This window comes from Polypterus senegalus, chromosome 6, assembly GCF_016835505.1.
Source record: "Polypterus senegalus isolate Bchr_013 chromosome 6, ASM1683550v1, whole genome shotgun sequence".
NCBI lineage: Eukaryota > Metazoa > Chordata > Cladistia > Polypteriformes > Polypteridae > Polypterus > Polypterus senegalus.
The window spans coordinates 35,866,617-35,883,901 of NC_053159.1; the positions used below are offsets into that span (position 1 = coordinate 35,866,617).

The 17,285-nt window shown below is 38.4% G+C and overlaps 1 protein-coding gene across 5 annotated transcripts in view; it reads left to right on the forward strand.

Annotated features, from left to right (window-relative positions):
• The window catches only part of LOC120530960 (zinc finger protein 362-like), a 115,369-nt gene extending 98,329 nt beyond the window's left edge, over nt 1-17,040 (forward strand). For all 5 annotated transcript variants that reach the window (XM_039755812.1, XM_039755813.1, XM_039755809.1 and 2 more), the window contains exons 8-9: nt 12,065-12,223; nt 13,968-17,040. In XM_039755812.1, the coding sequence (XP_039611746.1) occupies nt 12,065-12,223; nt 13,968-14,084 (276 nt within the window). In that variant the 3' untranslated portion in view covers nt 14,085-17,040. The remainder of the gene's footprint in view (nt 1-12,064; nt 12,224-13,967) is intronic.
• The last annotated feature ends 245 nt before the right edge of the window (nt 17,041-17,285 follow it).

Sequence of the window (17,285 nt, forward strand, 5' to 3'; positions counted from 1 at the left end):
TGATTGAAGTTAAGTGGGGCAGTTGCAGCTGTATCATGTGTCATGCCAAAGAAAAGAGGGCAGTATTACTTTGTACTCCAACAGTTAATTACATCTTTACATCAACTGTCTGTATACGGTCTCAGAAGTATGCTAATAGAACAAGATCTGAAAGACTCTTATTTGGAGTCAGAACCTTCAATGCAAAAGAATTAAATCATCCTTTACAATTTATTTTTTCTTTCATTCTGCCTTAATTTGCTTCCTTCCTCTGAACATGATAGCAATTTTCCAGTTTAAACAGCAAAATTGCATTTAATAGATCAGCTAATTTATCTTGCTTATGTTCTAAAATTAAATTATACAAGCATAATACTGCACTTAAAAATAAAATACTAAAGCTGACGATTTAGTTGTACATTAATCCACTAAAAATGTAATTGGTTTTCCCTCTAAAGCAACATTTATACTGAGAATAATTTTATATTGGCATAATAAAAGTTAGAACAAACCACCTTAAAACAGTATGAACATTAATGGCTATTCCTTGCCTTGTTTTATTGCCATTGCAAAATCATACCATAGAGCAAAGTTAGTCATCATTTCCCATTAGTCTAAAGCAATCGATTTAGCAAAAAAGTTGTTAGTGATAGTTTCTACAAACTTATGCCACTTACCAGACAGAAGGGTGGACAGAACATTTTTTGGTTGCTGCAGGTAACATAATCTGTCCTTTTTGGTCAGGAGGATTAGAGTGAATGCAAATAGTGGTGATGCAAGATGCAATGATTTTAGAAACTGGGCATACTTCTTGGTTAAAGTTTCTTTAATTTAGAGAAGATGTTGTGTTTCGTTTCCATGCAAATGGAAGGATGGTGCAGTTAATGGCAATGAAGTCAAGCAACTTTGCTTAGTCAATTTGGCATGTGCATTTCTGGCCTGGTTCATTAATTTGTTGTGGTTGTATTTTTCTGTTCAAAGTAGCTTTTAAAGAAGTTGGCAGCTTGCAATGAAAAAGCACAACTGTGATTTGATCATTTCTTCACCAAATCTATTAGCAGATCCTGTTCCTTCTTCATAAACAATTTACATTGATGACGTTCTCATAGAAATCCCATTAGTGAGAAAAAGTAATGTTTTATTAAGAAAATGCTTAATTAAGACTCTTCGTCAGTAGTTTCTGGGAAAGTCAAATCAGACATTGCCGAGATTTTATAATCTTCTAGATGGTATAATTAATAGTAAATAACTAGGGAATAAAGTCAGTAGTTCAAAGAACACAGCTGTTAGCTGCCAATAAAGAGACTGTTTGCAGTGATAATCACTAAGGCAATTTAAGACGGAGAGTGGACTATCCTGTTCATCAAGGAGCTGGCTGCAATAGCAACATGTGCAGGTGTTTTGTTATGTTAGGCATTTTATGAAAATGCCTCTAAATATTAATTTTATAAAGTTAAAGTGGCAGGCCAGGCCAGTCTTTGGAGTATCGTGCCTTAACAGTAATTGCTAACACACACCAGCTCTGTGTTGTTAACATTGTGTCTAATTAATCTTGAGATGCCATTCTCTGACCAGTTGCAACTTATTCTCCATTAGTTCATCATTTAAGCCAATGTCGCATTATGCAATTTCTAGTATTGGGTATGTCAGGTTTGCTGATTGCATTTGTTGATCTTGTTGCTGGACCATATCACTTTACATGACTGAGAATTGCTGGGCATGCCAGCTTCAGCCAACTTCATTCTGACCTTCCAACACAATCATGTACTTTTTGTGACAGTCAATAATGTACTTCCTCATAAAGGCTATGCCCTGTGAAAAATTAACAGATATTCAAAGTGAAGCTACAATCTGTGCCTTTTTTTCCCTCTCCATTTTGTCATGCTATGTAGAACATGAGACATCAGACCAGACAGAGGAAATTTTGTTTTTGTTGGTGAGGTCCCATGTTCCTTTTTCCACATGACTGCATTATATGCATTGTACTTCCAGACCAGCATTGGTTGTTAGCTGTCATGCACACAAAAAATCAAATATGTTTGACTGTCAGAGTGAGTCACTGGGCATGTCACATTACTCTGGGTATGTCAGATTTCACGAGAGAGCACCACTGACTGCCTCTGACTTGCCAAGATTATGTAAATGAAGGCTGCAACTGAAAATCGCGGGGTAAGTCGTTGAGTTGTACTTGCAGCCTAGCACCATCTCCATGGATGAACCATCTCTGAAGCAGGATATTGCACATAAATAAAGCAGGTTCCATTTATCTTCTTCCTGATGTTAAAAGTCCTTTGTTGTAAGAAATGGATAATACTGATAATAATACTATCATAGTACTTGCTCTATCAGGTATATACAGTGTAAGTGGCTGTGTCTGTTAAGTAGAAATGTGTATATGAAATAGAGGGAGAGAGAATATTTATTTATGATAATTTTTTTCAAATTATAAAAACACACAAACACACAGTCATTATTTAATATCTTGGGTAAATAAAGACTGCTTTAGGGTCTTATAGGCACTGTTAGGCCTCCTTATTGTTATCATTTTTGGTAGATTATTATAAGAGTAAGAAATTTAAAGATGTTTAGATAGATAGATACTTTATGAATCCGAAGAAGAAATACACATACTCCAGCAGCAGCATACTGATAAAAAAAACAATATTAAATTAAAGTGATAAAAATGCAAGTAAAACAGAATAAATTTATATATTGTTAACGTTTATGGTGGAATTGAAGAGTTGCATAGTGTGGGGAAGGAATGATGTCCTCATTCTGTCAGTGGAGTAGGATAGTGACAGCAGTCTGTCGCTGAAGCTGCTCCTCTGTCTGGAGATGATACTGTTCAGTGGATGCAGTGGATTCTCCATGATTGACATGAGTCTGCTTAGTGCCCGTCGCTCCGCCACGGATGTCAAACTGTTCAGCTCAATGTCTACAATAGAGCCTGCCTTCCTCACCAGTTTGTCCAGGCCTAAGGCATCCTTCTTCTTAATGCTGCCTCCCCAGTATACCACCGCATAGAAGAGGGCACTTACCACAACCGTCTGATAGAACATCTGCAGCATCTTATTGCAGATGTTGAAGGACGCCAGCCTTCTAAGGAAGTATAGTCGGCTCTGTCCTCTCTTGCACAGAGCATCAGTATTGGCAGTCCAGTGCAATTTATAATCCAGCTGCACTCCCAGGTATTTATAGGTCTGTACCCTCTGCAAACAGTTGCCTCTGATGATCACGGGTCCATGAGGGCCTGGGTCTCTTAAAATCCCCCACCAGCTCCTTGGTTTTGCTGGTGTTCAGGTGTAAGTGGTTTGAGTCGCACCATTTAACAAAGTCCTTGATTAGGTTCCTATACTCCTCCTCCTGCCCACTCCTGATGCAGCCCACAATAGCAGTGTCGTCAGCTTAACTTTTGCGTGGCAGGACTCCAAGTTGTATTGGAAGTCCGATGTATATAGGCTGAACAGGACCAGAGAAAGTACAGTCCCCTGCGCCTCTGTGTTGCTGACCACAATGTCAGACCTGCAGTTCCCAAGACGCACATACTGAGGTCTGTCTGTAAGATAGTCCACGATCCATGCCACCAGGTGTGAATCTACTCCCATCTCTGTCAGCTTGTCCCTAAGGAGCAGAGGTTGGATGGTGGTGAAGGCGCTAGAGAAGTCCAGAAACATAATTCTTACAGCACCTGTCCAAGTGGGAGAGGGATCGGTGTAGCATGTAGATGATGGCATCCTCCACTCTCATCTTCTCCTGGTATGCGAACTGCAGAGGGTCGAGGGCGTGGCAGACCTGTGGCCTCAGGTGGTGAAGCAGCAGCCACTCCATGGTCTTCATCACATGTGACGTCAGAGCAACAGGCTGGAAGTCATTCAGCTCACTAGGATGTGATACCTTTGGGACTGGGGTGATGCAAGATGTTTTCCAAAGCCTTGGGACTCTCCCTTGTTCCATGCTCAGGTTGAAGATGCCCTGTAGAGGACTCCCCAGCTCCAGCGCACAGGCCTTCAGCAGTCGTGGCATACTCCATCTGGACCCACTGCTTTGCTGGCACGAAGTCTTCTCAGCTCTCTGCTCACCTGGGCTGCTGTAATTGTGGGTGGGGATGTCTCTATGCTGGTATCAGCAGAAGGATGGGTGGAGGGTGCAGTACTCTGAGGTGAGAGTGGGTTAGGGTGGTCAAACCTGTTAAAGAAGTTGTTTATTTGGTTTGCTCTCTCGCCGTCCTCTCTCAATGGTGGCACCCCGCTTCGAGCTGCAGCCAGTGATGATCTTCATCCCATCCCACACTTCCTTCATGCTGTTATTCTGCAACTTCTGCTCCAGCTTTCTCCTGTACTGCTCCTTCGCCTCCCTGAGCTGGACTCGGAGTTCCTTCTGCACGCTTGAGCTCATGCTGATCACCGTCTTTAAAAGCCCTTTTCTTCTGGTTCAAAAGGCCCTTGATGTCACTTGTAATCCATGGCTTGTGGTTAGCATAGCAGCGTACTGTTCTTACTGGAACTACAATGTCCATACAGAAGTTGATGTAGTCAGTAGTGCAGTCAACAACCTCCTCATTGTTCTCACTATGGATCCCTGTAGGATATCCCAGTCTGTAGTTCCAAAGCAGTCTCTCAGAGCCTGCTCTGCCTCAGGGACCACTTCCTGAATGAGTGTGTGGTTGTAGGTAGCTCCCTCACTCTTGGTTTCTAGCGAGGCTGAAGCAGAACCAGGTTATGATCAGCTTTCCCAAGCGCAGGTAGCGGGGTGGCGCTGTATGTGTCTTTAACATTTGCATACAGTAGGTCAATAGTCCTATTTCCCCGGGTGTTGCAATCCACATACTGGGAGAAGGCAGGTAATGTTTTGTCCAGCATCATATGGTTAAAGTCTGCAGTGATTAGCACAAGCACCTCAGGGTTCTGTGTTTGTAATTTAGCAACAGCGGAATGGATGATGTCACCCGCTATCTCCATGTCTGCCCGAGGAGGGATGTAAACAATAACAACAATGAGGTGTCCAAACTCTCTGGGCAAGTAATAGGGACCCAGACTTACGGCCAATAGTTCGATGTCCCTGCAGCAAGTGGAGTATTTGACGTTTACATGTCCAGAGTTGCACCACCTTGTATTCACATAGAGAACAAGCCCTCCTCCTTTCTGCTTCCCGCAGTTATTTGCTTCTCTGTCCGCTCTAACTGTGCTAAACCCGAGTAGCTCCACGTTAGCATCTGGGATGGTAGTTGTTAGCCACGTTTCACAAAAACACAACAAACTGCATTCTCTGTAGGTGCTGACATTTTTCACCAGCGCAGCCAGTTCGTCGATCTTATTTGGTAGTGAGTTCACATTTCCTAGGATCACAGAAGGCACCGAAGGCTTGTAGCGCCACTTTCTTGCTTGTCGCTTGGCTTTTAGGTTAGCTCCGGCTCTGCTGCCACAATATCGATTTCTTACCTCATCAGGTAAATAAGGAATCACACCGGCGTGGGCATTTGTTCTCAGCACTTGAAGTTGACTACTTGAATAGACGAGTCTCGGCGTGTAAAAATCCATATCCAAGTATTAAAAAGTGTCCAGGGAACAAGTCCACATAAAGAAAGTGATAAGAGTGATCAGTAAAATAGAGATAAAGTTAGAAAAATAAAGTCGTACACGGAGCTGCTGGAAAGGCTGACACTCACGACGGCGTCTGAGTCATTCTCATTTACTGTACAGTAGATCAATATATAATTATGTACAATTATTATACATTAAATGCAACGGAAAGCACTTTACAAAATATGGAATAAAAGTTTAAAAGATGACATATTAAATGAAAAGCAAGAATTCTGTTTGACATTAAGTCTTGTTCTGAAACCATTGCTATTTTTCTTCCTGCAATTAGCTGTACAGTTACTTCCAATCTGCCATTATCCCAAAATTTGAAATAATATATCACTGTAAAGTAAAATACAAATAACTGCTGTTAAACTTAAATTATGCTTCAGCAACCAGATAAGAAACAGGATTAAAATGTATTTTTTTTTCTTTTTTCCTCTTCCTTTCCTAAGGCTTACGTAATACATGTCATGTGGGTTAACACAAGAAGTGAGAGTGCTGGGAAGGAAAATATTTCTCCACTTTGTATTGCTTTTGGAAGACAGTAAATTGTTTAGAGGAAGCTATAATATACACTACTCACATACTGTTGCGTATGTATTGTATTACATGTAGATCAAGAGGTGAACTGAAAGGGATGGCATTATAAAGTGACAGTGACATTCATAGCCATGTACAATGTAAATAACCGTGATGAAGGATCTCATGACATTTTCCCTCATGGTTTGATAAAGACTGTTGTAAGAAAGATGACGAAGTGAGATGTTACAGTAGATAACTGCATATAACTAGTGTATTAGGGTAGCGTATTAGAATCTTGTTTTTGTTACTCGTTATGTGGAGTGAGATTTTCTGATTTTTTTTTTGGAGTTTCTCTCCTGATTCAATTTTTTCATTGCATCTGTGGCCTTTACACATTATTTTCAAGTCAAGGCTAAGTCCTATATAAAGTTTAAGCAAGGAGTAAAGTGCCTCAAAGTGAACTAGAGGAACAGAGGCCCTATATATTTCAGAGTGATAACATACAGTAGTGGCCTTTAGGGTGCAGTATTCCCTGAATGTTTATGTTGTGGTCAGGTATAACTTTAAGCAAAAGCAGCAGCACAATCATGGCGAGGGAAGGCAGCATAGGTGGTGGCATTCAGTGCTCCACCAGCATACTACAGGACAGGTATCCCTGCAGATGGTATCAATATCTAACCAGTTTCTAATAAACAGAGTGTGGCAAGGGAGGGCACCCAGGACCTGCATCATCTGTTAGTAACCAGATAACCAGTCTCGGAAATAAATGCTCAATGAACAATAAGCCTAATGAATTCCATTTTGTTACTAAAATGAACTGTTAACACCTGTAGTTTGTTTAATTATAAAGATAAACTTTGATATAAGACATGAGGCTTCTATTCACTTTATTTGAAAGAGCTTATTTTTTAAAAAAGATTGGTGATTGGTATCGGCCGTAAAAATCCTGATTGGAGCATTCCTAAAAATAAGTTTTATTTTTCTAGATTTTATTAATTTATTTTTTTAAACTAATGTTGTATTTCATATGGATTTCTCTGTCAGTATCATGAAAAATTACACACATGATCTTGCTGGCACTATCCGGACTTTAAATTTCTTTGGAGTTAAATAATCATTGTTTCATAGGATCAGTAGTGTTACATGTATAGAGAACAATGAAATTCTTACTTGCATATACTATTCAACCACTCTCTGGCTCCACGATCAGCGAGTATTTGTACTTTACCTTAAAATGTATGTGTTTTGTGCATATGTGGGTACAAATACATGTGTACACATACAGCACACACAAAAAGCATATTGGACGCATCATGAAACATTAAATTGGTTAATTATTTAATTATCTTGAACATGGCTACAGATTCAAACACATTTTTTTCCTTTTTAATCCCTGTCAAACAACTACAGTACTTGTTTCTGCCTTTGATCTTGCCATGTAGGGCTATTGGATCAAATATCACTATTTGAATGTGTATGAAAAACTTATTCAAATCCAAACACTGACATTCGATTGTAAAAGAATTGCCCTTTATTTTACTAGGCACTAATTTCAGCTTTGTGTTACTCCAGACATGCTATGCTGCAATACTTTTGTATTTTGGATGTGTTTTGCACATCACTTCCACTACCAGCATTTTTATCATTTTAAACTGTTGGTGGCTTCTGGCTTCACATATAATTCAGAAATGAAAAATAATCCTTATAATTATACTGTATGTGTTTTATTTTTGTTGAATCTGTAGTGGGGTAAAAGATTCCTATTTAGTTCAATCCTGTATGTTATTATTTTCCACCAGAACCCCACTTTCTGCTTTACAAACTTATCAAATCAGGCTATTAAGCAAATTTGATTTACCTTCCACAAATTGCATTTTCTTTTTGCAATTTGCTTTGAAATTGTGCTGTGTATTATTTATTTATTTTTTTACTTATTAGCTTTTAACCTACATTTGAATTTATTCAAACATTTACATATTTTTAATATGAGTATTTGAGCCATAAATTATGTATAATTTGACAACCCTACCATAATATTGTAAAGTCACTGAGCAAAGTTCTACTATTTTTTAGAAATGTTGTAATAAGACAGACAAAAATATAAAATAATGTGCAAATTCTGCTATTTCCAAATAAAATAAAAAATGAGTAAAAATAAATCTTTACAAAATAAAGATGTACAAATAACACAAAGTTCCAAATCTCAGTTTTTCACAACAAAGCTTTTGAAGCCAATACCTACAGTAGGTAACATGTATGTTTGAACAGTGCAAACTGCTTACAGTGACAAAATATACTGTACACCAGGGGTGCCCAATACGTCAATCACGATTGACGTGTAGATCAGAAAGGTAGTGCAGGTAGATCGCGTTGCATTCAAAAAAAAAAATTTTTAAATCTTAGTCTATGATATATCCTCCCTATGGCATTTGCCACTTGACTGACATACAGGGCGGCCAGTCTGAGATCTCTTTTCTTCTAACACACTGGTCATCCCTCACACACGATCAAACACGCGAGCTACTGCAAAACTCTGGCTATCTAAGTGATCTAGTTAGCCTTCCAATTCATATCGACTAAAGAAAGACTTTAAAAAAAAATCTGTTGTTGTGGTGAGAAGGGTATGGGCTGGATTTGGAATTGGAAAAGGATGTTTTTCTCTCACAATGTCACAATCGAATTGCGTTTGTCTTATCTGTCAATCTATCATTTGTATTCCAAAGAAGGAAAATGTGGAAAGGCACTTTCGAACTGTTCAGAAAAACTAGGAAACTGACTTCCTTCCGAAAAGCGATCTGAGAATGAGAAAGGAGAGGGAACTAAAATTGCAGTTAATCGGATAGCCATCATTTTTCACTCGGCTGAATTCAAAAGCAAAGGCAGACACACCGAAGCATCGTTCTGGGTGAGTCACTTGATCATTAAGCATAAGAAGTCCTTCCAAGATGGACAGATGATAAAAGATGCCTTTGGCAGATGGCTAGGGAGAAAATCCTGCTGAAATTTCAAGACCCCTGGCCGGAGAAAAAGGAGTTTCTCCTTGTCATTAAACATGCAGAATACAAGCAACTTAATAATGATCAATGGCCGCTAGACTTGGCATTTTTTTCCGATCTGACCAACATGTTGAATGAGCTTAATTTACAGCTGCAAGGAAAAGAGAAAACCACAGTCAATATGATTAGCTCAGTTAATGCTTTCAAACGAAAAATGCAACATCTGTCCTCAAAGCTGCAGCGCCTTGATTTGGGGAACATCCAAAACCTCGCGTCAGAGCTGGAGACGCAATGGAAGGCATGTGCGCAATTTGACAGCATACGCTACACAGAGCAGACTGAAAATTGTTTGTCAGACTTTGACAAATGGTTTCAAGACTCAGCTTTACTTGAGCCAATCGCTACATTTAAGTGCTATCCATTTAGGGAAGATGTTGATGGTGATTCACTCGCATCAAAAATTACAACACTGTTTCATCTAAAACTCCTCTACAGTGGAGGATGAGATTTTGACAATACAGGATGACATTCAGCTGATGTATGGGGCTCATGGACAGTTTTGAAACTTATTCACAGAGGAAAAGTACCCAAACATGAGGAAATGTGCTACCTCCTTGACTGCATTATTCGGCTCTACTTATTTATGCGAGTCAGCCTTTTCCTACATGAAGATATTAAATCCTAAATACTGTAGTGATCTTAAATGTATTGAATTGTTATTGTGGCATAAGGGTTATTTAGTTATGCAAGGTACAACATATATTTTATGTATAAAGTATACTCGGTATATATATATATAAATAAGCATTTTTAATGTAGGTAGATCATTTCAAACTGGTCTTTTTAAAAGTAGCTCGCAAGCCAAAAACAGTGTGGGCTCCCCTAACAGTATAATACTGCATATTCACTTGCCCTCCAAATAGCACAATTGATAGAAAAAAACATTAGAACAAGGCAGCTTATGCACGTACAAGAAATCTCACTTTACCTTGACTGTCTGTGTCTGTGCATGTTTGGTTAAAACGTGCTTTTTCTCCACTCAGTGAAGTGATAGTTAAACTTCAGCAGGAGTTGACTCTCATTTTTCATGTACAGTTTTCTTTCTTTCCCTGTCTGCTGTCTGTGAGGTATTTGTGACACTAGGACGCAACAGTTTGTGTGTGGTCATGTGACTGCATGGCTATGTCTGATTTTTGAAACGGAGCCATGTGATTATTGTTGCTACGTCTGATTGGTGAAACGGAGACTTGTGATTATTGTTGCTACGTCTGATTGGTGAAACAGTCATGCAGTAGATCCACTGGCAGATTGATTCTGCCAAAAATATTGCGTAGTGTATCTAATGGAAATAAAGTAACAATTCGAGTGTTGCCCAATGTAGCAGAGTAAGAGTAGCGTTTCTTCTTCACAAATGTACTCAAGTAAAAGTAAAAAGTATGGTGCAGTAAAACTACTCTTAGAAGTACAATTTTTTTTAAGTTACTCAAGTAAATGTAACTGGTTACTACCCACCTATGGTCCCCTTCTATCAGTGTCTACTAGAGTGTAACATTAATGAGGCGGTAGAAATGGAGCAGAGGGGTAAGTTGAAGAAGGAAAGAGTCTGGCAGAGAATCTTTGAACAAGCATTGTGTTTTGGTGCCTTAGTGAAAATCTCTACCCAAACCTGTCTTTTCTTGTGATCATTTTGATTTTCTGTCTGATTGTGGGTGTGGTTTCATGTTGTGCTTTTTTTGAACACATTTGCTTGTTCCTATAAGAATATGGATGACCTTCACCTGTTTTTGGGACTCATGTTTCATTGTGCCCATTTAAATATTGTTTTTACCTTCTATCAGCCTTTATGACCGTTTGTCCATTTTGAACATTATCTTTTTTATTGTAGACTTTAAATAAAATACTTCTTTTTACCACCTTGAATTTCTGTCTTGCCTACCTCTTTAGGGCTACACCACAACATAGCTTTTAGCTGCCAAACCTATTTTAGAAGCCAGTGTGCCATGTTCAGTGGTTTGTAGCTTTAGCTACAGGAAAGCCAGCACTAATAAGCTGCATTTTGTGCACTTTTAAGTTAGTATGCTAATTGAACAGTCATCCTTCTGTAGCCTAACAAAATGCATATCTTATCCCCCTGCCCAGTCCTTTCTAAAACTACTGCAAGATAATAATGAATTAATTGAAGTGAGAACTGAAGCAAAATGATGCCTTTTGTTGGCTAACTAAACAGATTGCAATGTGTGAGCTTTTGAGTCTGGTATGACCTGGTAGTTTGACTCAAAGTATTGTGACCATTCATGAAAATAAGTGCCGCTGGTTTTATTTATGAATTTACTTCTACCTTTCTCCTTAAGTGTATTGTATGTTTATCTAATTTGCTGGCTTAGTCTTACAAAACCTTTTAAAAGTTTAGTCTTACAAAACCTTTTAAAAGTTTTCAAGATGCCCACAGTAGGTGTCAATGTAGTTTTGTTTGGTCTAACCTAAAGACATTCATTCATCTAACAACTTGCCAGAGTAGTGTTATAGTTATTACTACTACTAAATTAAGTACATAACTCGTACTATTCTATAATAAAGTGCAAGCATAATGGCAGTTATCTAATGTTTCTGTTTACCATTTAATGTCTCTTTTAGCAATCTGGGACATGCTTAGGGAGGTCCCATTTTCAAGTAGCAGTGCTGCTGATTTAATTTGTTTAGTTTATGACCTACAAATGATATTGTTTAGATAGTAAATTAATTTGTTCCATTCGTTACTGTGTTTATGGAAAGTGTCTGGGGCAAGCATGTATGTGTGAGTGGTATTGCTGTACAAACAAAAAAAATGTTAACCTTAAAGGGATACTAAGGAAAGCTGTCCTGTTTTGTTCCAGAACATTGCTAAAAGTGATTTGTTTAAAACTCCAGAGGTTAATATGTATTTTGGGTTACTGTGTAAATATAGCGCATAGTGTTGATTTATTACTTTTCGTATTTCATTTATAGTCTCACCAGAGGCAACACAACAAAGACAAGCCCTACAAGTGTCCAAATTGCTATCGCGCCTATTCTGACTCGGCCTCACTGCAGATCCACCTGTCAGCACACGCCATCAAGAATGCCAAGGCCTACTGCTGTAGCATGTGTGGCCGGGCCTACACCTCAGTGAGTATTATTGATGACTACAATGTGAGGTTATTTTATGACAGTTTTACAAAGAGAGAAGTCAAATTCTAATATCTGGTTTCTGATAAATAAGTAGTTCTACTTGTTATTCCATGAATAGTTGTTTTATGTAGCTATGCATTGTTATTTTGTGAAAAATGAGTTAATATTTCTGTCTGTCAGTGTTCAGAATTGTTATGTTAGATCAGAGAGAGAAAAGAGAGAGGTTGGGAACATGCACCCAACACACAACGAACCACCTCAGGATCCCAGTTAGGACATGAGTGCAGCTGTGCAATGGGTGACACCTCAGCAGCACACTAGTTCGAATGGAATGGAACAGTATGAGGTTTTGTACAGTGGCTGCTGTGCCAATCCTGCACAAACTTCTGAATTTTTCCTTGCAAGTTGGCTGGATGCAGGTTACAGGTCATACCCAGGACAGATCAATTGCAGGTTAAGGGCCTTGCTCAGGGGTTCAACGGGGTGAAATTACTTTTGCCATTTATGGGATTCGAACCAGCAACCTTCCTGTTTCCAGTGCAGATTCTTAGACTCAGAGCCGCCGATATGCCAGCAAATAAGATCAGATTAGAATCTAAATATGTTTTGTTGCAGCCTACTTTGTTTTATCTATTAGATTACATCAGAAGCTAAAATGCTTTATTGCAAATGCAAATGCAATAAAGCAGTGCGATTATATTTTATGGACATTTGACTATGTACATCATAAACAGGAATTAACCCTTTCATTATGATATCAGTTTTCCATTGGGCTTTCTTTTACTGATGAGGAGGTCAAAATGTCTGGTCGCATGCCAAAAGACATTAGAAAAAACATTAAGAATTAGCAGCCTGCTCTAATGATTGGCAAACCAATAGGCTTTTAAATATTAATATCATTTTAAATCATTATCTTGTCTTTATTGACATGCTATGGCTTTATAATATAAGTGAATTATTTCTAAACACAGAGGGCAAAGCATTCCCTAACCTTTATTACCTGCTGTAAATGAGTTATTTCATTGTTTTATAATAATACCCAACTTCTCTTGTGGTCTTTTTAGAACTAATACTACAGTTTCTGATCTTAAGTCAACCAAAAAGAACAAGATTTAAATTCAGTAATATGTAGCAATACAAAAAGTGCACAAAAAGCTTAATGGTGATCAGTGCTTCATAAACGTTTGAAAGAAAATTCTGAGATATTCAGATTTTCTCAATCTAGTTCTCTTTTTCCTTCTAGTATATGAAAATATAGTAAAGCTTACAAGAAAGTGTTTGTCTCAAAACGTAAACTCTCTTTTCTTAGTATTTTTGTGGAATATGAAGTGGCCTAGTAGCTTGCTTGACGAAGAATGATATAAGGACGAAATGCTGTTACAAAACAGGCAAAAGAGTCTGATTTTATTTAGAAAAAGTGCATAAAGGTAGCAAGTAAAAGACTAACACATCCACATGATGCAGCAGCTTACACCATAATGAATGTTTAAACCCATGTAACCATTCAATTAATGCGACCAGATGACAAGAACAAAGCCTCTTCAGTATTTACAGAAACATCCTAAAAGGTCTCAGACTTACAAGTGCAGAATGCCCAGCACAGAATACCTATATTTAAAAAATAACAACTGCTGAGAAAACCAGGGTTACCATAATTGAGAAGAGGTCATAACCTTGTGGTGTTTTGAGATTGTTATCAGAATAATCCTTGATTCCTTTTGGACACCCTCTTGTCTTACAGGAGACCTACTTAATGAAGCACATGTCAAAACATACAGTGGTGGAGCATCTAGTCAACCATCATTCCCCTCAGAGGACGGAGTCGCCGAACATTCCCATCCGGATCTCACTTATTTAAAAATACAGTGACTACAAGCTCCATCTTTGTCAACTGGGTCTTGTTTATAGGGGGCGTTTTGTTTCTCCTCTTTTCATGTTTTGCTCCCTTTGATGCAGTCACAACTGGCTGTATTTTGAAGTGTCAGCTCTTCAGCATGTGCCAGACTGTTTGTATTTTAACAAAGCGAGCAGTGGCTAGGTTGCGTGGGTATCCAAAGACAATTTTTAGAGCACTTTTAAGGCCTCATCCTTTTGGCCAAAAAAGATTTCTTCTCTGTTTCAGCATAATAAATGGCAATGTTAAAGGCAGCTAAGGTTTGATGTACACAGGTTGTTTGAGACACAGTAACTGCCATCAGTTTTCTCCTCTCCCTCTTTATAATTTTCTTTTGTTGATTATTCTTGTTACTTTGCAGTATAAATTATGTCCATTTTTTTAATCGTATTCCACTGAGACCAATCTGCTGAGAGAAACACCATTTAGACTCCAGTTTTATACTGAAAGTTCTGGTATTGGGCCAACGCTCCTGATACTGTGAATCCCAGACTAACCATTACTGTACCTGCTTTGTATTTGTCATCTGTTGCTTCTCACTGCTTCCAACATGTGCATTTATGCATTCAGGTTTCAGAAAATGTGTTTTTACTGTGTCACTTCTCTAACTGCCTTGTCTTTTTACAATCGCTGAAAGAGAAAATTGAATCTAGAAATGTGGAAAGAAATCTGCAATAATACAATCACAGTAAAAGGTGCACTCACGTGACCAGGCTAAATGTACCAGCCATAGTATAAGCAAGCTAACCTTAGCCAACAGAGGTCTCTTGTTTACCTGCTTTTCAGACTTTGTTCCTTTACAATTTTTACAGCAGATATTGCTTCAAAATGGAGGTTTTCTTCAAGCTGGTAGCATCCATGTGTATTTGCCTGCCAGAATTTGCCATGTTCTTTCTTGCAATCTTGGACATAAATTGCACTGTTGACGTATACTGTCCAGAAGCATGAAAACAAATCAGATGCCAAACCATAGGCATTAGAAAGAGTACATTTTCTTTGGAATCACATCATCCTTCTTACATGGGATTTTTTATTATGTGGCTCTACAAATTCTGAAAGTTAGGTGAACAAAAGAAAAAGGTTTCACCCTTTTTATTCACCTCCTGCAGCATCATTCAGTTGTAAAATGTTCTCCAGAAGCTGAGTAGTTAAAATAAGAACTAGAATAGGAGGACAATGGGGAGATACTTAAGTGACTGCAGCATTTCAAGAGCAGAGTTGTGGATGATGCAGTAAGCCATTCACCAGTTTATGCCAATTGCACTTTTACAAGGTAACTTTTTTGAGAACTGCAGCAGATTTTTACATCTAAAGAGACTGATATAAAGGACTAGTAAACAGTGTCTGCTGCATGTGGTTAACATTCGGTATCCTTTGCACTGCCTGGATGTAAATATTTGGTTGTCTGTTACAGTTGGTGATAATCAATTGAAGACTGCAGACCTAAAAAGCCACCCTAACCCAAAACTTTTTTCCTCTTGTAGAGTTTTCATACAGCAAAGCAAAGTGATTTGCTTGAATCTGTCTGACCTAGCAACTATGCTGTTTGTCTTAGTATTGCCTTCTGCTTCTTTTGAGCAGAAGGCAGTCTTAGCTGTTTCTCAAGCCCACTGGCTGGTGCACGACAATGAAGTAGTGTGCAGTAGTTAAGGGGATTGTTAGAGAAGCTACAGCATGGCATAATCACAGAAGGAATGATTTAAGCTAATTAAGTTGTCAATATGAAGTTTTTGCTAACATGTAGCATGAAACTTTAAAGGCTGTTTTAGCTCATTAGTGCCCAGACATCCTGCCAGCTATCTAGATGTCTCCAGTCACAAAAGACCTTAGGGAGTTGGCTTTTTCATACTAGTGGAAAATATCTAACTGTTGGAATAAAAATAATGAATGGGGAGTCTCCCAAACGTGGCAAAAGTGCCCAAAGTAATATGTATCCTTCACAAGAAAAGCACCTAACCCTCTTTGTTTTTCTAGGGTTGAGAAGCTTCATGTAGTTCTCAAGTTTATTATCAGTGTTTAATGATCTGTAGAGAGTCCTCATGCTTGACCAAATTATTGCACTAGTAAAGCTTTATTTTAATGGATCTTATTTCAACTGATAGTTGGTACAGTTTTTGTGATATTTTTGGGAAAGTACCTTAGTCTTTTTAGAATCTGTAAAATGCACATCACGTTGAATGCTTCAGAAATAAAATGCAACAAGATGAGTGTGTGGCTCCATTTCCAGCATCACAGTAGTACTACCAATTTGAAATCTGTAGCCTGAGCAAATACAGTCTTCAAACTGCCCAAAGACCATGTGTCATGCTTTTAGGTGCTGTACTGCCAAAACACACTGCCCTTCCTTTAATTTGTCGTCTTTGATAAATCTACCGTCAGTGTTTTGGACACTTCTTTTTTTTGAACTCTGCAACATCTGAAAGACTTGTATAAAGCTGTGTCAAAGTTGACACACACACACTAGCAAATTGTTACAGCCTTCTGAGAACTGCAGTCACCCAGTTTACCCAATTCTTGTGAGCAATGTTTTGTTTGCACTAAACCCACTGACAGAATCAAAACTGATCAGATTACATACTTGTGTTGAACCTTGTCCATTGTATCTAAAACATTGCAGGCTCTGAGCTTTTATCAACACTCCACTGGAATTGTACAAGTAGAAATGTTCCTTTGTAGGAAGCTCAATAGAAGCTACAGATATTTGTCATTTTTCTTGTGATAAATTTAAGTTATGTCTCCGTTGTGGTGTTGCCCTCAGCATGCCTTAGTGAACAGTGTTTAGTTTAGTCAAGCCTTAACATTCAGCCCCAAGACATAGCCAAAGGTTGGTGGTTTTAGGGACTTAATGGGAGAACATAAATAAATTAAATATTACCCCTGCTCACGGAGAAAGTATTTTTAAGAAATGGGACTGTGGTTCAGCAAAACCAAACCACTGCACATATTGGTGCTGCTTTGTAATTAACAGAACAAAGCGGTCAAATTGAAGACTTTACAAGTCTCTGGATAGGAAATGAATATTGTGGCCTGATAGTTAAATAAAGTGTACATTTGTTCTACTGATTAGTAAAGGTACTCTCTACACTGTTTCCATTAGGACGCATGTGTTTAAGGGACTGCTCTTTCTGTAACTCTGTGGTGCCTGTTCCTAATGGTACCACCTGC